General features: G+C 40.4%; 4 protein-coding genes across 7 annotated transcripts; 3 read left to right on the forward strand and 1 right to left on the reverse strand.

Annotated features, from left to right (window-relative positions):
* The first annotated feature begins 1,046 nt into the window (after positions 1 to 1,046).
* LOC115670667 (loganic acid O-methyltransferase-like) lies at positions 1,047 to 4,739 on the forward strand. Its single transcript, XM_030591988.2, has 3 exons — positions 1,047 to 1,121; positions 3,371 to 4,030; positions 4,166 to 4,739. Exons 1-3 carry the CDS (start codon positions 1,047 to 1,049, stop codon positions 4,505 to 4,507), a joined length of 1,077 nt encoding a protein of 358 aa, XP_030447848.2. The 3' UTR covers positions 4,508 to 4,739.
* A 2,253-nt stretch (positions 4,740 to 6,992) lies between these two features.
* LOC115670638 (loganic acid O-methyltransferase-like) lies at positions 6,993 to 8,985 on the forward strand. The gene is made up of 3 exons (XM_030591953.2): positions 6,993 to 7,093; positions 7,341 to 8,003; positions 8,511 to 8,985. The coding sequence occupies exons 1-3, from the start codon at positions 7,007 to 7,009 to the stop codon at positions 8,850 to 8,852; spliced, it is 1,092 nt and encodes a 363-aa protein (XP_030447813.1). The 5' UTR covers positions 6,993 to 7,006; the 3' UTR covers positions 8,853 to 8,985.
* Positions 8,986 to 9,992: 1,007 nt separating this feature from the next.
* On the forward strand, positions 9,993 to 12,183 carry LOC115670639 (loganic acid O-methyltransferase-like). 2 transcript variants are annotated; one of them, XM_030591955.2, is made up of 4 exons: positions 9,993 to 10,116; positions 10,153 to 10,268; positions 10,594 to 11,256; positions 11,704 to 12,183. In XM_030591955.2, the coding sequence occupies exons 2-4, from the start codon at positions 10,179 to 10,181 to the stop codon at positions 12,040 to 12,042; spliced, it is 1,092 nt and encodes a 363-aa protein (XP_030447815.1). In that variant the 5' UTR covers positions 9,993 to 10,116; positions 10,153 to 10,178; the 3' UTR covers positions 12,043 to 12,183. The 2 variants fall into 2 exon arrangements, with proteins under 2 accessions (XP_030447815.1, XP_056165051.1); XM_056309076.1 differs by having other exon boundaries at positions 10,072 to 10,120; positions 10,157 to 10,268.
* Positions 12,184 to 12,419: 236 nt separating this feature from the next.
* Positions 12,420 to 20,511, reverse strand: LOC115670637 (probable RNA-dependent RNA polymerase 1). 3 transcript variants are annotated; one of them, XM_030591950.2, is made up of 5 exons: positions 20,426 to 20,511; positions 17,708 to 18,239; positions 15,505 to 17,381; positions 14,472 to 14,622; positions 12,420 to 13,423 (listed from the first exon to the last, which is right to left on the reverse strand). In XM_030591950.2, exons 2-5 carry the CDS (start codon positions 18,218 to 18,220, stop codon positions 12,623 to 12,625), a joined length of 3,342 nt encoding a protein of 1,113 aa, XP_030447810.1. In that variant the 5' UTR covers positions 18,221 to 18,239; positions 20,426 to 20,511; the 3' UTR covers positions 12,420 to 12,622. The 3 variants fall into 3 exon arrangements, with proteins under 3 accessions (XP_030447810.1, XP_030447811.1, XP_030447809.1); XM_030591951.2 differs by lacking the exon at positions 20,426 to 20,511 and adding an exon at positions 19,024 to 19,188; XM_030591949.2 differs by lacking the exon at positions 20,426 to 20,511 and adding an exon at positions 18,392 to 19,188.
* Between the last annotated feature and the right edge of the window lie 3,294 nt (positions 20,512 to 23,805).

A 23,805-nucleotide genomic window follows, 5' to 3' on the forward strand; every position in this document is an offset into this window, starting at 1 on the left:
AGTGTTGCTCTTTTCATGGAAGCATCCTCACAGTGATTATCTCATGATGAAGCTGATTAGTGTGGCCTGAACTTAAACTAGCCAATGGTCGCTGTCATTAAATCAAGAAAAAGATGGATTTTCTGGACAAATGACAACGACATTGATTTTCTGCAGATAAAATAAAGCATCTGCGACAGCAACTTGCGAATAATGCAATGCAGACTGTGCTCCCCACTCTCCTATAACAAAACAAAACATCTTCGATTCGAAAGGTCAATGCTTGTCACTCATTAATTCAAATTCATTTATATGGAGTCGGTCCACAAACTAGATCAAGGAAAGCCATGAATGGAACCCAATAAGGCTGTCTGTAAAAATTTTCCGAGGAAATTACGCGAGTTTTAATACTGATTATGAATATTTTTTTCTGTTATTTCTTGAATTAATCATATAATATACTTGAAATTCTCAACAACAAGAGTACTCCCAGAAGAATTATTGCACTAGAGAATTTTCAAATAGATGAATAATGTTGACAGTATATCTTACCCTCAATCGTGAAATGTCGTCAAACATTAAGACCAGTCTGCTTTTTTTTCTCGATTCTTTTTTCACTTTTTTTTGTCTCTGCTTTTTAAGAGAAATAATGTTGTTTTTCTTAAAAGAAAGAGGCCTATAACTCTTGAAGAAATAGTTGCCAAATTCGAGAAGTTGTGAGTCGCACCTAAAGTGTAATTAGGGGTATCTAGACGCCATTCAATAGTACTTAATGAGATACTAGTAGATATCGTTGCTCAGATAGTAGAGTACTAATTAATCCTACTGTCGTAAAAAAGAAAAAAAAACTCATGGAGTGTCCAAACTTATCTTCTGAATCTCTTATTTACCTACATGTATAGTGGTAATCAAGAAAGACTCAGTAATAATCAAATAGGGTGACATGCGTGTGCATGCTTTCTCGTCTTCTATAAAAGAGCCTCCCAATCAACCCTCGAAGCTATTCCTCTCAAACAAAAGCACACGCAGAAGAGAGAGAGAGACAGAGAGACAGAGAGATGGCAAAGATGGTACCTTATGCATCACTTCCAACGAATGGGGGAAATGGAAGTTTCAGCTATCAGAAGAACTCGTACTATCAGGTAATTATCTACGTTTCCTAATAGCACTTGATCAAACCATGACCTCTCTCTCTCTCTCTCTCTCTCTCTCTCTCTCTCTCTCTCTCTCTCTCTCTCTCTCTCAAGGGGCTTCCAAGGTCAAAGAACCAATATATTGCCGTAATTTCTATATAAAATATAGAAACACTTAAGAAGGTTTGCAATGATGTATTCGAGAAATGGTTCTTTGAGTGATCGTAAAAACTCTTACCCTTTTACTTACCAAGTTAGCAAGTACATGGAATATATCTATGTCTTGGACATACAAGTTTGGATGCAAACCCTCCCTCCCTCCCTCCCTCTCTCTATTGTTTGGACAAATACTACGTATTAGTGCTGCTTCGAAAGATGTTGTTCTCCATCGATCAGGCCACTAATTTTTGCCAACCAAATGCTAGCAAAATGTAAGAAACTTATTGTTATAGCACAAGATATCTTACGTGCCGTTCCTAGAGAAGACCGGTGCTCACTCAACTTTGAAATTGAATGTGCAACCACCTTCTTCGAAGACTTCACTTTTAGCGAGTGATATAAACTTTTATCCGTCTCGTGTTCGAATATTAAAATGATAATGAGCTCTTTGCAAACGTCTATGTACGTATGTATATACCTATATGCTCTAGATAAGTGCATTGTGATGGATCCTATGAGTTACGCGAGGAATTTATTGTTGGACCATATTTTTCTCCCTCCTTGAACGAAGGAAACTTCCTCTGATTAGGTGTTCTCATTGGTGATATTACCCATGTTATTCAACCAACATTTGCTTTGGTGCCTAAGTCACAAATCTGGGGCTTAAACGTTGGTTCTCTTGGTATATTCCAAGTTTTTAGCAGGTTCTCGTCTCGAAAAAAGAAAATATAACAATAATAAACTCATTTAAATCTAAATTAAAAAGAGGGTATATGGACCACACACGAGCAAGAGCTAAAACCTAATCACGTCACGGGACCAATAGTTGACAAATATATCGGGACCAGCGGGTCAACCTCGCCTGGAATCAAACATGAGTTGGGTCTCGCCAATCAATTCGATGTAAAATGGAATCCGCTTGTCGCGGCATCAAATCGAAGCTTTTACTCGTCAACTTCAATCCCATCGTGGCATAACATGCAATCGCACTTGTTCTAGCTTTTAAACCCCACTTTCATTTATTCTTTTAGAGTCAATGTGTTGAAGATCATGCATGCATGCATGTAAGTCTAAGTGGGGATCGTTGAGCATCAACTCGATAGATGCTCTTACATATTGTTTTATACTCCATATCATCACATCGCGTGACAATACTTTCCTCCATTTTCAATAGGAGGAAGATATTAAAATATATTTATAATCCATCAATCACATATATAGTTAGAGAAAAATATAGAAACATATGACCTTTAGAAAAAGAAAATAAGTATCTAAGTGATAATATATTATATGATCGATGTGACCTATTTCGCGTAGATAGAATCGACTAAAAGAAAATTCAGAGAACTGGCGCTTGTGGCAGTGCCATATAATGTTGAGTAAGGTAGATTGACCCCACTTAATTTTAAAAGAATATTGTTTATACCTACATATTTTTTTTGAGTATATAAATTCCTTATTATTTTTTATTTTTTATTTTGGTTCTGACACCACTAAGTATTTCAAACAAGAAATTGGACCCCATAAATCACAACAACAAAAGATTCACAAATAGTAAACTCGCTCAACTATATAAATGCTTAAATAGAAGTAAGATAATTGAAAACTAAGGTTTTTAGTCCTTAAGTGTCCTTGTTTTTTGTGATTCTAATCTCTTAACTTTCATTTTTGAGTTACTATCCTTGGATTGGACCCCAATTTTAAAGATACTTTTGATAATCTAAAGATATTTCAACACCCAGATTTTAAATGTTGTCTAGTACGAGCAAGGACTGTGACCTGAACATATTATGACCACTTAGTTTCATGTAATTTAAGTTAAAATTTTCTAACGTGTGACCTAATTTCCATTGATATTGTTGGGTTGCTTTGGGGTGTTCTAACAGGCTAAGAAATTCTATACCTAGGGATTGAGTTGGTCAAAAGCCAACAATGCTACCTATGTTCGAGGCAAACGAGGGTCATATCAATTTTTATTATAGGATTTCTCGTTTATTTTCTTTTGTCTGGTATTCATGCTTGATATTGGCAACGGCAATTGATTGAAAAATATTGGGTGATATACGGTTAAATTATTTCTCATTCGTCCTGAGCTTTAGGGACTGGCAGTAAACGTTGTGAAGGACAAAATTGAAGAAGCGATAATCCACAAAATGGACGTGGAGAGACTATCATCGACGGCGAGCACAATCAATATCGCCGATCTGGGGTGCGCCGTTGGACCGAACACCTTCTTGTCCATGCAAAACATCCTCGACTTCATCGAGAGGAAGTACCGAACCCAATGCCCTGGTCGCGAAAACCCCAAATTCTCCGTCTTCTTCAACGACCTCCCGGAAAACGACTTCAACACCCTCTTCCGCTCGCTCCCCAGGGAGAGGCGGTACTTCGCAGCCGGCGTCCCGGGCTCGTTCCACGGAAGGCTGTTCCCTGAGTCATCCCTCCACTTTGTCCACTGCGCGGTCTCGCTCCACTGGCTCTCTAGGGTTCCGGAGGAGCTCCTCCACGAGGTCTCTGCCGCATGGAACAAGGGGAGGGTCCACTACACGAGCGCGCCGGACCAGGTGGTGGGCGCGTATAGAGCCCAGTTCGCGGCGGACATGGAGGATTTCCTGAGGGCGAGGGCGGAAGAGGTCGTGGCGGGAGGGCTGATGGTGATCATCATGACCGGCATCCCTCACGGGATGCCGCACGCTATGCTCCCAGCTGGGGTGATGTATGATCTTCTTGGGTTAGCCCTAATGGAGATGGCACGAGAGGTAAACTTCAGACTGTCCTAATTGCATCCTAATGATTGAGATGTTTGTATACTCCTTCATGTTCCTGGTGAGACCTGTGTCGAGACTCGTCGCTGTGATGCATCAGATGATGGGAACTTACAGATTAATCTGCAGGGAGTGATAACGGAGGGACAAGTGGACTCGTTCAACTTGCCCATATACGCGGCGTCGCCGCAGGAGATGAGGGAGATGGTGGAGAGGGACGGGAGCTTCAGCATCGAGGCCATGGACTTGGCCAACCCGTCGCCGTGGTTGACCGGCCCGGTCAACATGCAAGAGTGGACCAACCACGTGAGGGCCGCCATGGAGCCGCTCTTCGCCGCCCATTTCGGCGACCAGGCGATCGTGGACGAGATATTCGATCGGTTGGTGAGGAAGCTCGTGGAGCGCTCTCGAGAGGTGGAATCCAGCTACAGGGACAAGATTCAATTGTACGTCATCTTGAGGCGCGTTTGAAGTATTCTCTTCGTGCGCCGGCGATGTCGCACAATGTTCGATGTGACGCCGCGGTGGCCTTTGAGGGACAAATGTTTTTCGTAAATCGAGAGAGTTGGAGGACCTGGTTGTGTAAGAAATTGTTTGAGGGGCAAAATTGCACGAAAATTATGATTTAGGAGACTGAAAGTGGGATTGATTCATCTCATGAAGAAGGAAAGAGATTGATTATCCAAATTGAGTATTTTCTGCTGTTAACAGAAGTAGGAAAATTTGGATCGTTGCTTGTGGACGTTTGATATGTGATTTGATATTCTCTTAAGAAGTAAAATTGGACATGCGTTCGTATCTATTTCGTTGAGAATATATTTTAGCATGATTGATCTAGCAAAAAAACCGTTTCAAACATGATGATATCGTGCCGATGGTGATTGTACTTTTACGAAACTGTGATAAGATAAGTCGCTTATACATGGGTAAGGAGTATTCTCCCTCCGCCTAAATTCTTGTCCCTTTTCTTTCAATAATGTCATAAGAAAAGGTCATAGAGGGACAAAAAACAAGGAGTTGTCCACGAGCGGGTAAGCTCAGTAATTTATTTTTCACTCGGAAAATAATACTGAAACTTTTCAAAGTTTATACAGAATGAAATCAAGTTGTAAACGTTTCGAAAACTGGAATCAAATCTTAAAACCGTGGGGCTTTCTTCGCTATGGCTTATATGACTTGTTCACGAGAATCGATCTAAAGGAAAACTCAGTTTTGCCTTAAAATCCAGAAAAAAGGTTGAGTTTAAAGTTAAACCTTAACTCCGGTCTTTGAATCTCAAAATATTGACGTAAATGAAATTTTCTTGAACAATTCTAGTGAGACAAAGGCTGTCGATGGAGATTCTTTCTGATCACTAATTGGAATAATTTGAGCATGGTAGCATGCATGACCTTCATGAGATTGATTCGATCCAATTGAAAATATTATATCTTATATAGTCAAACTCAAGGCATAGTTTCCTATATAATCTAATGACAACTTGGGTAATTTTTTTCAAGAAAAAAATCAACTACTAAACTTAGAGAACAAGAGAGTTGGTATAAGTTTAAAACGACGTGGTCCATGCAATGTACACATTGTTCGTTAGATGGGACTAATTGGTCCCCTCTCCAACTTTTGTTAGAACTTAGACATCATGTGATTAATTTGTGTCACTCGTGATTAATTGACTCAGCCCAAGTAAAGGACAATCAAGGTCCATGCAATGCGCACATTGCTTATTAGATGGGGCTAATTGGTCCCCTCTTCAGCTATCGTTAGGATTCAGACATCTTTGTGATTAATTTGTCACTCATAATTACCATAGTTTCAAATAAAGGACAATTAAGGTCCACAATAATTACACATTGCTCATTAGATGGGACTAATCGGTCCCCTCCTCAACTATTGTTAGAACATAGACATCTTCTGATTAATTTTGTCTCATATAGTTACCTTGACACATCGCCAAGTAAAGGACAATTAAGGATGATATGATATGATATGATCTAATTAGTAAAAAAATTATCGTCGCCATCAAGACTTTTTAGAAAAATTATATAACCTTCACATCGTACAATTGATTTTTTTTAATGCAATCTTCATTGTCGTTGATCATTTCCATATCACGAATTTACAATCCTTATCATTATTTTATCCCCAACGAAAATGAATTAGAAAAGTGGTGCATTATTACGATACACCCACGCAAGGGTGGTCCAAAATAGGTCACAAGTTGCGTAGGAAATAGTTTAAATACATGGAGATAATACTAGGGCATGAAAGAGATCTTTCTTTGACCTTTATAGTTGTTGTCCATCTCTCAAAAGATTCTTTACAAATCAATTTTTTTGATGATGTATTAATTCGATTAAGTGCCATTATTTTTACATAATTCTTTTTCTAGCCAGTTGTAATTTATTTATCCAGGTGCTTTTAAAGTTCGCAGGTATGGCCATTTTGACTCGACTTGATTGGGTGCCATCACATAAGAATTGCTAAGTGAAATTTGGAACGTAACGACTACATGATTTATCTAAAGAAGGTTCGTGTACATAAAACGCGATATCATTTTCTAAGGATTTTGTTAACTAGTTTAGAACTCAATGGGCACTTATTATAAAACCAAATAAAGATCCTGCTTGGTTTCCAAAACATCGATCTATCTTGATTCTCATTGTATGCGTAATTCGATATCTTAAAAACTAAAGCTTTCCTTTTGGAATATTCTTAATAATTTTACCAGTGCTCAGACAAATTCCTTGAGATTACTTTTTCTGCATGGTTTCATGGACACCATAATTTAGCTACAATAGTTTACTTGGATTAGTTTCATTTATATAATTTCCAACCGTCCACCCATCTAAACACAGAGAGAGAGAGAGAGAGAGAGAGAGAGAGAGAGAGAGAGAGAGAGAGAGAGAGAGAGAGAGAGAGAGAGAGAGAGAGAGAGAGAGAGAGAGAGAGAGAGAGAGAGAGAGAGAGAGAGAGATGGGCAACAGAAACCCTGAAGTGGATTCTCCTGCAACAAATGGAGGAGATGGAAGGTACAGCTACAGCAAAAATTCCCAATACCAGGTCTCTTCATCCTTTCCTTTTTCTTTTTATGATTCGTCACTGTTAACAATCTCCATTTGTTGCATGAATAAGCACGAGCTCTAACACCATCATTTCGAAATAATCTCAAACTAGGGAAAAGTGGTGAAGAAGAACCGGTCACTATACTTCTTCACACCAGATAAAACTGTACTAAAATACTTCGTATCTTAATTGCGACTTTAAGATGGAGAAGAGAATGACTAATGTTTGTTGAGTTGATTCTCAGAGACTGGCCACCAATGTCTTGAGCGAAAAGCTTGATGCCGCTATAACAGAGAAATTCGACATTGCAAGTCTATCCTCTCCTTCCCATGCAATCCGACTCGCCGACCTGGGATGTGCCACCGGTCCCAACACGATTGCAGCGATGCAAAACATCGTACAAATCTTGCAAAGGAAGTTCAAATCTCAATGCCCTAATTCTCGAACCCTGCCCGAGTTCCACGTGTTCTTCAACGACAAGATCTCGAACGACTTCAACACCCTCTTCGCAACCCTCCCTTCTGATAAACCCTACTTTGCAGCAGGAGTTCCCGGCTCTTTCCACACCAGGTTGTTCCCCAACGCGTCCCTTCACTTCGTGTACTCCTCCATCGCGCTGCACTGGCTCTCCGAGGTCCCTGAGAAAGTGACGGACCGGGAGTCGGCAGCGTGGAACAAAGGTAGGGTTCACTACACTAGTGCCCCGGAAGAAGTGGTTGCAGCTTATGCAGAGCAGTTTGCGAAGGATACGGAGCAGTTTTTGAGGACTAGGGCTGAGGAGGTAGTGAGCGGAGGGATGGTGGTGATTATCATGCCGGGAATTCCGCATGGTATGCCTCAACGGCGAGTTCCAAGCGGGCTTATGTATGATGTCATGGCTTCTAGTCTCATGGACATGGTGAATGAAGTAAGTACCTTAAAGTGCCCTTTTCATGATAACCAAAACTCAAGACAGAAGGGCCAGGGGAAGAGATAAAAGAAAAACTATTCATCTTCATACAAGAAAAGTTACTTGTCGTTTATGTCTTCTACCATTATATCAAGGTTATTTTTGGTTTTCTCATAATATCACGTGACGATACTCCTACACAGGGAGCTATGAAGATCGAACATTATAAAATTGGTTGGCTTTTTATCGATAAGAAAGTAATTTTCATCACTTGACATCCCAAGGTTATATCGAAAATCTTTTGACATGTTTTCTCATCGCCACTTTTTATCTTGCTTGTTGTTGCAAAGTGTGCTCAATATTCCATTATAGTAGTCTCCTCGGACAATTTTCCTCATTTGTGCAGTGATCGAATGCTCAAGAGCAAGGCATTAATGACTTTCTAAATACGAATCTCCTCGCCGTCAATACCTTTTCAAGTACTTAAACGCAAACCGCCTTTGCTTTTTTACCTACATTTTACAGGGTCTAATCAGCGAAGATGAACTGGATTCCTTCAACTTGCCACTGTATGCACCCTCGCCGGAAGAGATGACCATGCTAGTGACCAAAAATGGCGATTTCAACATCGAAGCAATGGAGCTAACAAACCCATTGCCCAACACGAACGGCCCCATCAACGTCCGTGGATGGATGGTGCACGTGAGGGCAGCAATGGAAGGCATGCTTATGAAGCACTTTGACAAGGACAAGATCGACGAGTTGTTTGATCGATTGGTTCGGAAGTTGTCCGACGAGTGTTCTCAAGAGCTTGAATCATGCTACAGAGAAGGCATTCAACTGTTCATCGTTTTGAAACGCAGATAAAGTATTGATAATGATCGGTGCGTAGTCGCTTGTGCGCTTACGAATGTTGATTTGATTCCCTCCGCTTGTCCTTTGTTCCCTACTCAAGATTTGCTTGTAAAAGAAGTTTGTCTTGTAGTATAAGGTTGTGCTTTATGTCTACTTTCTAGTTTTTATTAATAAACATCCTATTTCCTAGTTCTATTAATAAAAAAATCCTATTATTTATTGAGAAAATCGCTCAGTCACTGCATCGTGTTTATGAAGAAAGAACTTATGCCTTGCTTGGTTCCCATGCAACGAGAAATTCATTCCCGTGAAAAGGATTGTTGTGTTTGGTCACACATTTACAGATCAGGTTATCTACGATGGGAGTAGCAGGGGAATAGAATTTTTGGAAGACCTCATAATAAGATTATCTTGTCTCTTCCGATAATCAGATTATTAGAGTACCAAAACATCTCGTGGACCAGCGCACTGATAAGTTGTTTGGACCTTTCACCTAACAAAACAAGAGGTACCAAGTATGACCTCTAATGTCGCTCATAGGGTCCTCATCCTCAAGAGCCATAGATTTGCGTAACTCTATAAATATGAAGTACAGAGATGGAATGCGAAGACGGCCACAACCGATGGAAGGCTAGTTGGTCATCAATCAACGGCGGATACTCGAATATTTTAAAGAAAGAGTTAGAAACTCAAATTTCACAAACAGCCTAAGTTAGAGGAGCATATCTAAACTATGCCCTCTAAAGATAGCTTGCAGAAGATGAAGGCATGAAGAGCTTCAAATATGCAGTTTTTTAACTTTCTTTTAGAGGAAAGTTTTGGGTTTGGCAGTTAACTAACTGAACTTCGATTATAATTACTCATGGCACTAACTTGTGACTTTTTGCAATTGGTTTTTGACTTGGATGGAAATCCAGCCTAATTTCGAGGAAATGCTAAGCGGGGGACACGCGATTTGCCCAAAAAATTTGGAATAGTCACTCCTTGAAAAGTCCAAGGTACACACGATCGAGTCGAGGTTGAATGCTGCGCTGTCGCATGCGCAAAAAGTCTGCTCTGGCTGCTTTATTAAACCACCAGGATATTGAGCCGAAATGGAGGATCAAGACGGACGTTAGTTGTGCATTGAATTTTCGCTTTTGCTGATGATGGCTCCGACAAGTCACTTGAAAATTCAGACCACCAACAAGGTTTCACTTGATATAAAGAGGTGCTGAACCACTGAGCAAAATAACAGCTGAGTTCAAATTGTCCAGCACTTGAGGGGCATCGAGAAGTTCACAGAGAGAGAGAGAGAGAGAGAGAGAGAGAGAGAGAGAGAGAGAGAGAGAGAGAGAGATGAGCAACGTCGAAACCCAAGTGCCGGCAACATACCCGATGAACAGCGGGGAGGGGGCTTACAGCTACAGGAAGAACTCTTACTTCCAGGTTTTGATTTTCATGCATTTTAACAATATCGTCGCTAAGCAAATGCGCAAGTAAATAACAGATGCAGAAACCATAAACCTGTACTGCAGTAGTTCAAGACTTCTCTATAAATCCGACGCTTACTCTCACTGTATAACTCCCTACTGCTGCGTAACTTGCCTCGGAAATATCCTGATAGATGCTAACATTCATGCTGATTTCACGTTTCATAAGTCAGTCTCCTTATTTTTTTATCCGAGAGAAAGGGCTGATTCTACGAGTCTTGCTTGACCTTTCCACTAGGGCATGGACTGTCATCCTCACGAATTTGAATACCATTTTACAGAGAGCGACCACAAATGTTCTGAAGGCCATGATTGATGAGGCAATCATTGAGAAGCTCGACATAGAAACTTATGTCTCCTCCAGTCCTGCCACGATTCGCCTTGCCGACCTCGGCTGCTCGGTCGGACCAAACACCTTCATTGCCATGCAAAACGCCGTGCATGCCATCCAAAAGAATCTCACATCCAAAGGCCTCCTTACCGGGATGCCCGAATTCCAGGTTTTCTTCAACGATCATGCCGCCAATGACTTCAACACCCTCTTCAAGTCCCTCCCTCCAGAAAAACCCTACTATGCTGCAGGGGTTCCGGGGTCATTTCATGGGCGGCTGTTCCCGGAGTCTTCCCTCCACTTTGTGCACTCGCAGTACGCACTCCAGTGGCTTTCGAGAATTCCGGACGCGATATCAAATAGAAACTCTCCGGCATGGAATAAGGGGAAAATTCACTGCACAAACGCTTCCGAGGCGGTGTGTGAGGCATATGCAGGTCAGTTCCACATGGATATGGAAGCGTTTCTGAAATATAGAGCAGAAGAGATCACCTCAGGAGGGATAGTAGTCCTAACCATGCCTGGAAAACCAGATGAGGTTTCATATTCAAAGATACCGGTGTGTGTAATGTACGATCTTATTGGATTGAGTCTCATGGATATGGCCAAAGAGGTATGGTTATCACAATATTTCCAATTCTTGTCATCCTTTTACTTAAATCCTTTATTAGACTGAAGAAGAAAAAAATAAGTCTATCTGGGATATGAAGTTTATTCAACTCAAGAAAAGGTTTCCTTCATATGCAAATCTATATACATCGACGAATAATACCACCGAGGTAGTCTCACATCCAAGAACTGAAGCTCTACTCAAGTTTCTTAGAATATGTGACTATTATAATGACCTTTCTTTAAATAATGTTTTCGCAATTCTTCTAATCCAGAAATTTCACAGCTTTCCTCTTAGGCCACTAAAATTAGCTTCCATGATGATGATGATGATGATGATGATGATAAGAAAAAACCACACCCCTGACCAAGTCATTTATCAGAGAGATCGACATGAGATCGCATATACTCTTAACTTCATTGAACTGACGGAAAGCCACAAATTCTGCAGGGAATAATAAGTGAAGAGCAAGTGGATTGCTTCAACTTGCCACTGTATCCTGCATCTCCAGCAGAGATTGCACGGCTAGTCGAAATGGACGGTAGTTTTCACATAGAGAAGATGGAGTTGCTCAACACCCAAACGAGGTATGAAGGTGGAGTCAACGCACAGGAGATTGTGATACACCTAAGAGCAGGCTTGGAGGGGATTATCAGCAAACACTTTGGAAGCAAGATTGTTGACGAACTCTTTCGACGTCTTGTGGAAAAGACTCGGGAGTTCAGCCACCTACTGGAATCGTGCTACAAGGAAGGGACTCTTATGTTTGTTGTTCTCAAACGCCACTGATGCATCCTTTGAAGATGACTCTACTGCCCTAAAATTCGATTAACTAGAATAAAGTCGCTAGTACCTAAATTACTCTGTTATATATAGATCAAGTGATCTTTCGTGGTGATTTCAATGTCAGCATTTCCATTTCAATATCAATCGCTTGTTAGAGTCAATGAGTGCCTTATGGAATGCTTCACAAGAGATTCAAAACCTATCCTGCAGTCCTAGAGAGAAACTAAAGAAATAAACAATGAATATCTCAAAGAATTCTCGTAAAGAAATCCAAAGGGGGGACAGAGAACTTTGACATGGAAGAATATGGCGACTTGCATGCCATTTCATTGAATAGACTAGCACCGAGATTGGATCGTCTGCCAGGATAACTATGACACTGAGATAAAAAGTAGTTCCTTATATATATTCACACATAAAAGCAATATACAACAGTACCAAAATAGTTACGGATCGACATATGCCATACGAACATGTCCGTGGAACTTACACGACAACTAATGCAAATTATTTGTCTTCACAAAGAAGACATACACCTAAGTTATACTTGAACGCTTCAGAGAATTTAACTCAGAATCTGCAGTCAAATGCTGATTTGTGCTAACCTCTCTATAGAAGCTCTCTCTCTTTTAATGTGAAGGAGCTCGTCATAAACACACCAAGGAAAACTTAAGAAATGATCTTCGTGAGCCTCCTCCTTATAGCGGCCCCAGAATTCCGGGTGGTAGGTGACATGATACCAAGCTGATGCCTTTGCATATATATTAACACCGCCAGAAGCTGATCCTGACTCCATGCCATTGAACCATGACCTGGCTTCCTTTCTCAAGGACCTCACAGCAGAGTTTATACCTTCCAGGTCTCTTTTTTTATCAAAATATTTCGACTTCGTCAGGATATTCCCACTCATCATTTCAGCCTCGGTTTTGATGTCATAATAATGCATCAAGCTCCTCAATTTGCAGTCATACTCAAGTTTGTAGTGAAAGGCTTCCGTGACATAGACCTCAAAGCCTTGTACTTCCAATTTACAATCGTAGGAGCTCAGAGCAACTTCCCTCGTGAAGGAATTTATGGAATTGGTATATGGTGCGATCCCCTTGACCTCTCTGTAAAGCTTCCCAATCACATGCTGAGACTCGTAGGTGCACTTATCAGACTTTTCCATGAAGTCTGGGTATTCTCGAACTCGCAGATGACCCGGAATTTTAGCGGGAACACCAGTTTTTGGGAAGTCAACTGCTATGGAAAATAACTTTGCAAGCTCAGTACATGATTTGCTGTACGCCTTCATTGGCTCCTTATCTGCGAACACTGTGTGAGAGTTTGCAATAACCCCTAAACTATTATTGACCATGTAATCTGCGAAGTACTCCACGACCTCCTGGATGGTAAAACATTAAATTGGGATGGCATGAGTTTATTAGTTAACCATGGAGAAGGTATATATCAGCAGAAGCCGCTATTTTAGCAAAAAAAAAATCAGCAGAAGACGCTAATAAATGAAGTTCCTCATCAAACTAATATAAAGATGTCGAATGAGAAAGAGTTTGCAAGTAAATTTTGAAGAGGCGCGCTACGGCACAGAAGGGCACTTTCTTTAACAAGTTAAAGAACTATAAGGTTCACATGCTGAGCAACAAGAATTGCTCTATGCTAATAAAAAAGACTAGATGCTCAAATATCCGCTTTGTAACGAACATTTCCAAATGAGTTCCCCAATAAATTGAATTAAACAGTGCCATCCTTATGATCTAGCTTTCGAGTATCTCATTCCTTCATAAACTATGAGGGGATCTAGTGATGTCCGATACTTGTGCATCTACTGGTTTCCCTGATAGATGACTTACATGGTTGCACATAGAAACTCTCCATTCAGAAGTACCAGAACATGGCCTATTCCGTTCTACATATTGTATATTAGGATTACAAATATATTTGAAGAACCAAAAGATGGACAACCGAAAGGGAAGAAACATGGAATGTCAATGCCAAAGATGACAACTGTCCGTACAAATTTGAAAAGTTCAATTTGCTAAGCCATGACAAGGTATTCCTTTCCAATTGCGTAAATTGAAGATGTCCTCAGTCCACATAATTACGGTCCAGTTACAGCAATGACGGCGTATCTATTTGATAACAGGTAAGGACATTCAACTCAGGTTTTTATCAAAATTTTCATTCATATTGCTTGTCAAAACAATACGATATCTGGGTAAAACAAAACCGCACATTGCAACTGTTCTTTAAAAGTCATTGATCTCATTCAACAGCCTCATGTAAGATGTTTTGCATATAAGCATATCACTCGAACAATATGAATGCAGACACTACCATCAGTGTGGTCCTCTCAAAGATAATATTTAACGGGCAAGCATGCGTGTTCTTTCAGAGATAATAGGTGTAGCTGTTTGTTAATGGCCAATGAGTACCTCAATGATGACATCACGATCAAGAGTTACAGTAGGTGCTGGGGTATAATCCATGGGTGGGCACAAATGAGAAGGAACCAGATCAGGATCCCAACAAACAAAGTAGAGATCTCCATCCAGATCACTTCCCGAACATTCATTTGGATGTGGCCTGGAGGTTAGTAGCAAAATATCAGAAAAACATGTAGATTATGCGTAAATGCTATCCGGAACGGGGCAGGAACTTGCATGAACAACTAGGGAAATTAAATCTAGATCTGTTCCATGATTGCTCGTAATTATGAAATCTTACCATCTAAAATCAAAAGAAAAAGTAAGAGAGTCCAGTGAGTGCAGATAAATCAATCTTTTTGGCATCTATTAAGTAAATAACAAGAGAGCTACAATAATAATCACGACTGAAGAAATATGTCAAGTTCTACTTATAGCCAAAGAGGCCAGTTGACCAACTAGGGGAAAAAATGGAGTTGAGAGGTAATGTGATCATGATTTTATCTACTTACAAATGGTTGTCTAAGATTCATGATATGGGTTTGTTCGTACAACATCTTTTGTGCAGAAGTCCACATATTGTTTGTACGAATCCCCAGTTACAAGAATTTTTCTATCTTTATAAATAATTAAAAACATGACCAAACAAAGAAAATACTGATACGTCTTTCAGTTCATTCACATGCTGAATACTCAGTTCTTGATAGCTTTGACAAAATCCTTCTCAGGAAGATTTCTGTACATTGTCAACGCCACCTTGGCATCTTTATGAACAAACTAGTGCACTCTCCATCCTTTTACAAAAATATAACAATTACCCAATAAACCCACTACGGTAAGGTTGGCTGAGGTTTTTTTGTCTTTATTTTTTAGGGGCAAACGGTTCGCTGAGACCCGAGGTTTGAGCCAATAAAAAGTGAAAGGAAAAAAAAAACAGAGAGAAATGAGTCCAGACTCAACCGCCTAGAATGTTACTCGGTGGGAATGAGAAGAACATACATAGTTAGAAAATGAGTACCAGCAGTAAAAGGAAACAATTTACCTCTTTCCTTTCTGAGGAAAAACAATGCAGTCAACCATATGATGCAGAGATGGAACATCAACAGCCTCTAAGACACGGACATCTCCAGGATGCAGGCAAGGGTTTTTCGCAACCACCAACTTTCCTTGAAAGATAGAGGTGTCGAGGGATGACTCATTTCTGCTCGATTTTAGCATGCTTTGGCTTCCAATCTGCAAATTTCCAACGCTAGAGAGTTGTACAAACACCTGACCATATTCCAAAGTCCTTGTTTCATCGAAACATCCCATCATCGATCTTCCATCTGGCACAAAGATCCTCGCTTTGGCACGCAAGTCAAGAACCTTCGATGCACAGAATGTTCGAAGCATCATTGATAGAAAGGGTTCCGCATCTGGCTCATAACCACAGATAAGCATTTCTAGAAGAACCTTAATATTTTCTCCTGGAGACATAAGCTCCAGTGCATGCTGCGCCACCAGAGGATCCGTCAATATAGCATCCAGTTGACATAGCGCCTCTCTTTGCTTCCTTTCAAAAATATGATCCTTGACTCCAAGAGTAGACAAAAGAGTAATAATCTGGCGATTAAGAAAGCAAGGCTGATACCTGCTCCACGCTAAAACATCTAGTTTTGTATTTGATGATTCGTATTTGAGCATGCTGCTTCTCAATGATAATTTTTTTGATGAAGTTGGATCCACTGCCACAACACCTTTGAACCCACCATATCGAATCTGAAATGCAGATGGGGTTGAAATTGTAAGACCACATTTTCTAGCCACTTGCACAGCAAATTGGTGAGATATTTTCCCAATACCATCAGAGAAAACATATTTATTGCGACCCCTCATGGTTTCCACATCTGGTATCCTTTCAACTTCATCTTTCCTGACGCTAAGAGTTTCTGTTGATGAACTGAAGGACTGACCGAGTCTGGCAGCATATTTTGCCACATTTCGTATCTTACGAAAATCCCCCATCCACTCCCTTATATCTGCTGCAGTCAGCCCTTCCCTGGAAGCAAACATCCAAACAGAACTTTCCCTTAATTGACTTGTCGAAAAGGCAAGAAACTCAAACCTCTTATCACCAATAACAATTCCATCTCTCAATGTTGAGACTATCCTCTTATAAATTCTGCTTTGCCTTTCATCATTTGCAGAGTTGCGTGGAGACCAATTTGTTGAATAAATTTTGTCGAGTTCCTCGTCAACAAAAGAAACACGGAGAAAATTATCAATATCTCCAGGATAGTTCCGCAGCACCCGATTGGAAACATTCACTTCTGGACCACAGAAATACATCTTAGAAGGAGTTACTTGAACCCTACGCACATACACCAATCCATCATCTAAAGAAAGTGTGCCAGCTGTAGGTTTATGGTCAGAACTCAGATACTGCCGATACTGCTCCTCAAGCCAAGTTACAGGATGGTAACAGCAATCTTTTAGACGACCCAGTTTTTCCAAAGCATGTTCTATGCAAGCAACGTTCATGTCCATTCTTCTCGGGTCAACCAGCCGAAAAAATTTTGAATCCAGAACCGGCCACGGTAGATACCCATGCTGAACCAAGGAACAGACCTTGAACAAGATTCCAAATGGCAAGGCAACTTCAGCAGGAGGAAGCACAATGGGTACAAGATCTGAACGATAAGTACAAGGAGGGGCCCATTCCAGGGTGAACTGCCCACTCTGTTCTTTGTAGCAAACAAGATACTTATCAAAATCAGGAAGCTGATGACGATGGCAAAGTTCCAAACACAAACAGGAAGATTGGCCAATACAGAATGATGGGGTAAAATCAACTTGCCGAACCCATTGGTCATCAGGAGCAGCCATAAAATATTTGAAAGTGGAGGAATCTTTTTCATAGATCCGAGGGGCACCTAGTAACTGGTGAAATATGACCACAGAAAGAAAAAAAAAATTAGTAGTGTCCAGCTTGACAGGCATATAAAACCAATGTGCTGTTTCAGAGGAAAATTGCTGCTCTACCAATTATATGGGAATTGGGGAGGTTCATAAATCAAACATCATAGAAAGAATCATCCTCAAAGAAGTAAAACAGCAGGTCTTTTATATATTGTGATTCACTACAACCTGCACTGTTTTAGGCCCTCCTACCGCATATGATTCATCAACATATCCACTACCAACAAGAACATAGCAATTCGATGTTACGGCTTAAAAACTTCCAGCATTAAGTTGAAGCATCAAACCTGAATGACTAGATACTTCAGAGTTTGACCACGTGGTTGGTGCAGCTCAATCTGCCCAATATTCTCATAGGAGAGCTCAAGCTTGTAGTCCACAAAATTATAGGTTAAAAAGAACAACAATTTTCTCATGCCAAATCCAAATTTTACGGAGGCATTTGGGCTCTCCCACAAGGCAGTGAATATATCCTCAGAAGTCTGACATCCAAAATGCAGAGTTACATTATCCAGGCAGTGCTGAAAGACCTTGGGATTTGGAACAATATCAGAACGTCGTTCCCAAGCCTTTAGATATGAATTACCATACCAGAGAATCATATTATTAGCGAGAGAAATAATATCTTTGCCATCACATTTAGCAGTAAATTGAACATGTGCACATGTTCTTCGCTCTCCAGGTTTCAGAATTTCCACTGCATAAACAGTCATTTTGCCAAGATATTGCTCCAGAAAATCCTTGACTTCTTTTGCACTAATGGGAGAGGGGAACCCGTACAACTGAATAGTCCTACCCATGCTATCTCAAAGACTTTAACTGCATTTGAAAGAAAGAAAACAAGAAAAAAGAATGAAGTTAACTTGAAGACATAAAATGGATATTGCCTCCAGGCAATGCTCATAAAGATGACAAATTGAGTTCCACATAACCAAAACTAAAGAGTCAAACTACGCAATCTCAAGTCTTACCTTTTTAACTATTTGCAGGTACATCTAGGCACATTTTCAAGAACAAAAACTAGACATGGTAAGAAGTGCCTATTCACAACTCATCAACTAGTAACCACCTCATGACTATGCGGGAACTCGACAGCGGCCAAGTCCTATATATGATTCCATGACCAAATTAAGCGCTCGGCAGGATGAGAAATTCATATCCTAAGAGATCACCGAGCCAAGTACAACAACACAAGCATGTTGATCCGCTTCCTCCTAACGAGTTCATCGATCCATGTCCGAAACAAACGCAAAATGCATTCTTGACCCAACACTGTCTATTTCAAATGAAGTGCACAGTCAAAGCAGATGTTCTCCGATTCATCACTAGCGTCTAGCTCCGTCTCTCCCTCGCCGGAACGACTCTGATTACGCCCACACGGCGGCCGCGCATCTTCGACCGAACTAAGAAGCGCGAGAGCATCTTAGCAAAGCAGGACAGCCGGGGGAGGCCTTTTTTCAAAAACAACTACGACTGATCGGAGTAAGAAAACTTCGCTCGAAAGAAGGCGAGGCATGATGATCACAGAGACGGACAGAATCTGAGAGTTTCAAAATCTAAGTCAACAGAGCGAGTGCCGCGATCATGGAAGTCGTGTTCTTACGTGGAATCGGCATCCGCAGCCGACGCACCGGAAGCGGCCGGCGCCGCCGGAAGCGGCGGGTGCGTGGGTCGCACCGGACGGAGCAGTCCATCTGCGGAGGCTCCGTCGTGGCAAAAGCCATGACAGAAGGAGGAGAAGAGAGAGAGAGAGAGAGAATTCAGACTCTTCAGTGCCGTAACGGGAGTTTGACTACTGTCAACGCCGGAGTTGGCATATAAAAGAAGGACATTGGGCAGCGCGACTGGCGGTCGCTAGGACCTGTCACCGCCACGTCATCTCACGCGCCGCCGTGGAATTGTACTTCATGTGTTTTTGCAATTTACGAAGTATTGACGCTAGTAATTTTTTCATCGATAATATTCAAGATCTTAAAATTCAAAAAAGAGAAATGCTAGATTTATTGGAGGTATATTAACTTTAGTATGCTAATGTTGACGTGGCCATGACACGTCCCCCGTGGACGTTGAGTCAGCAAATAAAAGGAACAAAAAATGAATTTTAGAAAAAAAAATAGAATCACGGAAAAGAAAATTCAACTCCGGAACAAAGAATTTATTTCTCAACTCGAAATTGCAAAAATCACCAAATATAATCACAAGCTAAGAACAACATTGGAAAATATGAAAGCTTGAATCAACAAACAAACAATCAAAAGTTAAAACTCTACAAAATAATCGGATTTCGACAATGTATCAAAATAAAGTCATGATTATTAATGAATTCGGTCGAACTGGACTTACTTTACATAGGCTAAAATTCAATCTAAAAAATGAAAAACGAAGATTACACATATTTGAAAAAGAAAAACTCCGAGGAAAAGATGAAGAAGGGATAAAAAATGCTCTTTTTTCTTTTGATGGTGGAATTCAAGATAAGTTCACAGTAGATTCAACATTAAACAGAGGCCCGGTTTCAAACCTATCCGTCTCCATCTTATCGTGGTTGTTTTCTATACTATGTGGTTTTGTCCTATGAATGTTTGTGTGCTCACCATATACGCAACATTAATTAGACTAGGTTTGCTGCAACTAAGTATAATGGACCTATAGAATGGAATGCCCTGGGAGTATAATGACATCCTAAGCAAGCAATGTCCCTGCAATATAATTTTGGACCGAGAACACTGAAACTAGAGCATACGAGAGAATTCAACTTGTGCAATCACGCACAACGTGTACAGACCCATGAAACATGTAGAGACTCTTTCTAGGATGATGATGACGGCAGCGGTGGATCGAGCATTACAAGAACACGCACCTCCCGATCATTGCATCGCTCACCATTACAGAACTCGCACATGTTTGATCGAGAAAGAAATGCGACCCAAATGAGGAGAGAGAGAGATATGATCCAGTGATGTGGGAGTGAGTGCTTGAAGGGAAAAGAGAGATTGGGGACTCACCAGGACGGAGAATCGACAGAGATGCGCCAAAATGCTTGGATGTTGCAGAGAGTATGCGTTGCCTGAAAGTGGGAGATGTGAGGCCTTCTGTGAGAAGTGAGGCCTACTTATAAGCTGGAAAAGAACAGTGAAATCAGAAGAGAGGGTTGTCTGTCAACTCTAGTCAACAATCCCACCTTCAGGAGTTTGTTTCTCTCTCTATTTTCCCTTCCCACCTTCAGAAGTTCTTTTTCTCTCTCTTCCTGATAAGATCCCAACTTCAGAAGTCACTCCCTCTCACTTCCCAAGGGCTGTGATTCAGTCCATCGCAGGAATGTCCACTCCTGCTGTGTCCACTTTTGTGTACGTATAATATGTGCCGACGAAAAACATGTATGAGAATGAGATAGTTTTTGAAGACGACAAGATAATCGAAATGTCCGCACATTCGAACATACGACAGATTATGAATGCACTTGAATATATACAGACAAGGTGACTTATAAGTCTATTGGCACGAATACACTTTTTCTGTAAATTCGTTAACATCTCCGGATTACTTATTTAGATCTCAACCTTTATTGAATTATTAGCAAAGGAAATTGAGAGATTATTGAATCACTGTATAAGTCTTTTCATTTAAAATACGAAGTTTTGCACTCATCACAGCTTGTATGCCTCAATGTCCACCATCTACGCTCCGTGACCACCCCAAAGAAAAGCTCAAAAGGTCAGGTCATGTCAAATTGTCAACCAATTCACGCTGTCCAAGCCCGTCCGAGGATTGCCATTGGCGGGCTTTTGTCATCTGGTCGAATCTTTGAAAGATGCATCATTTTCATTGGTGTGTCTGATCAGAGCAACGATAAAACATGGCTGGAGTCACAGGCTCTTTAGCTTCTTCATGGTGGGGAAGCTAAAAACAAAAGGAGAGGGGAATGATTAGCGTGACCCACATGATTTGGGTATGCTCTATCTTTTTCCTTTTTAACTTGGGTATGCTTTGTTTATTAATCCCTTATGGGAGAAATCAAGCTATCACCTAGCTGATGGAGCAAGGACTTCATATGGGAGTCCATGATGCACCATGGCAAATAGGAGTAACCGAAGAAGGCAACTACCTCAGCCAGCGAAAAGAAAGCTGATGTCCTTTTCCTCAGTACCTTCTTGTCGGTACAATAATTCATTCCTATCTATACATGTTTGCTTCTTTTGGTGAAAACTTCGACAAACAACACTACCCCATAATAGAGGGATTTGCATAACTTATCAGCCCACCCCGATACGAGATTTGGGAATTTTCATCAATTGACAAAGATCGATATGATCAACCGAGATCCTAATGTTCAACAAAATGGTGTTAAGTTCAACAAACAACCACCCATTTTACGCCATGTGACTAATTTGAAGCTAGAGTCTTCCTCGGTATGTTGAAAACCAAGCTCCCGATGCAAATGGACAATGTGTAAAGAGATGGTCGTCTGTACATGTCAAAATATAGAAGAAGTAAGGGATAATGATATAAATAGTTTATGAATTTGGCCTAATATGCAATGTAGTCCCTGAACATTTAATTTGTTCAATGTAGTCCATGAATTTTAGCCTAACGTTCATTATAATCCCTGAACTTTTAATTTTGTTCAATGCGTTCTCTGGACTTGGTATATGTTTAATGTAGTACCTGAACTATATGAAAATATTCAATATAGTTCCGAAACTTGAATTAAAGGAAGGACTACATTGAACATTTTCATATAATTTAGAGATTAAATTGAATATATACTAAAAGTTCAGAAATGATATTGAACAAATTAAAAGTTCAGAGACCACACTACACATTGTGTTAAAGTTTATAGACCATATTGAACAGAGGGATAAGTCCATTAGAAGTCCTAAAATTTATCACGAAAAAGCAATTTAGTCCTAAAACTTTCAAAAAGTGTAATTAAATCCTAAAACTTATCACGAAATTGCAATCGAGTCCTAAAACTTTCAAAAAAATGCAATCAAGTCCAAAAAATTGTCAAGTTGGTCCAATTAAGTCCTTCTGTTGATTTTGACAAAAAAAAAGTCTTTCTGTTGATTACACTTTTTGAAATTTTGAGAACTTGATTGCACTTTCGTGACCATTTTTAGGATTTTATTGCATTTTTTTAAGTTTTAGGACTCGATTGCATTTTTGTAACAAGTTTTAGCACTTTAAATTTTAGGACTAAATTGCACTTTCATGACAAGTTTTAGAACTGTCAGTGCATTTCAGGAACCACATTGCACATGGGGCCATAGTTCATGGACTATTTGTGTCATTTTCCCAATAGGTGATTCATGTCCCTCGAGTTATCCATGATCATCCTAGTTAGACATGATATATTACGACTTGGAGGATATTGAGATTTACACCAAAGTGACTTGGTAAATTATCAAAACAGTCATAAACCTATTGCAATTTAATCGTAAACCTTTGTTTGTGTCAATTTAGTCCTAAATCTTTTGCATTTGTGCAAATTCAGTCCATCCGGCCAATTTTGACCAGCCGGCGCTGACGTGGACACTGAGTGTCCGGCTAACGCTAACGTGATAAATTTTTAATATTATTTTTATTTTTTCGAATTTATTTTTCTTTTTCTTTTTCCTTTCCTTTTCTTCATCTTCATGTTCAACCTCTAGCCGGTCGCCAGACCAGCGATCGGCCAGAGGTGGAGGCCAACCTCGCTAGATCTGGCGAGGTTCGAACTCGCCCGCAACTCGATGTAGACTTCCTGCGGAGGCATTTGGGTTGAATAAGAAGATTCAAGTTTGAACTCGCCAGATCTGGTGAGGTTCGAACTCGCTAGCGACGGCGAGGTTGAGCCTCGGCCTTTGGCCGGTCGTCGGTTCGGCTACTGGCTAGAGGTTAAAGACGAAGATGAAGGAAAAAAAAAAGAAAGTGAAAAAGAAAATGAAAGGAAAGGAAAAATAAAAAAAAAATATTAAAAAATCGATACGTCAACGTTGGGCAACCGGCCAGTGTTCACATCAGCACCGGCCGACCAAAATTGTTCGGATGGACTAAATTGGTACAAATGCAGAATATTGATGACTGAATTGATATAATTTTAATAGATTTATGACTATTTTGGTAATTTTTCCAAGTGACTTACATAGAGACGTGCCATATACGGAAGGTTTGAGTCCTTCGATAATTTAATTTTCAGCTAACTTAGTCCAATTGGCCTAGATTGGTCACGCCACGAACCACCCCTTGTTGAACAAGACAGACGATTGCTTTGCTTTTTGGCGACACGATCCGAACGGGACCCACTTAATCCCCTTGACAAGGTGCTTGAAGAATATAATTTGCGAATGCACCTTTTCCCTCTTCTGCACGTCCTTTTTCACTTATTCCCTCTTTTTCCGTCCCA

This window comes from Syzygium oleosum, unplaced genomic scaffold (assembly GCF_021117445.2).
Source record: "Syzygium oleosum isolate NSW1041296 unplaced genomic scaffold, Sole_v2.1 Sole_v2.03, whole genome shotgun sequence".
Classification (NCBI taxonomy): domain Eukaryota; kingdom Viridiplantae; phylum Streptophyta; class Magnoliopsida; order Myrtales; family Myrtaceae; genus Syzygium; species Syzygium oleosum.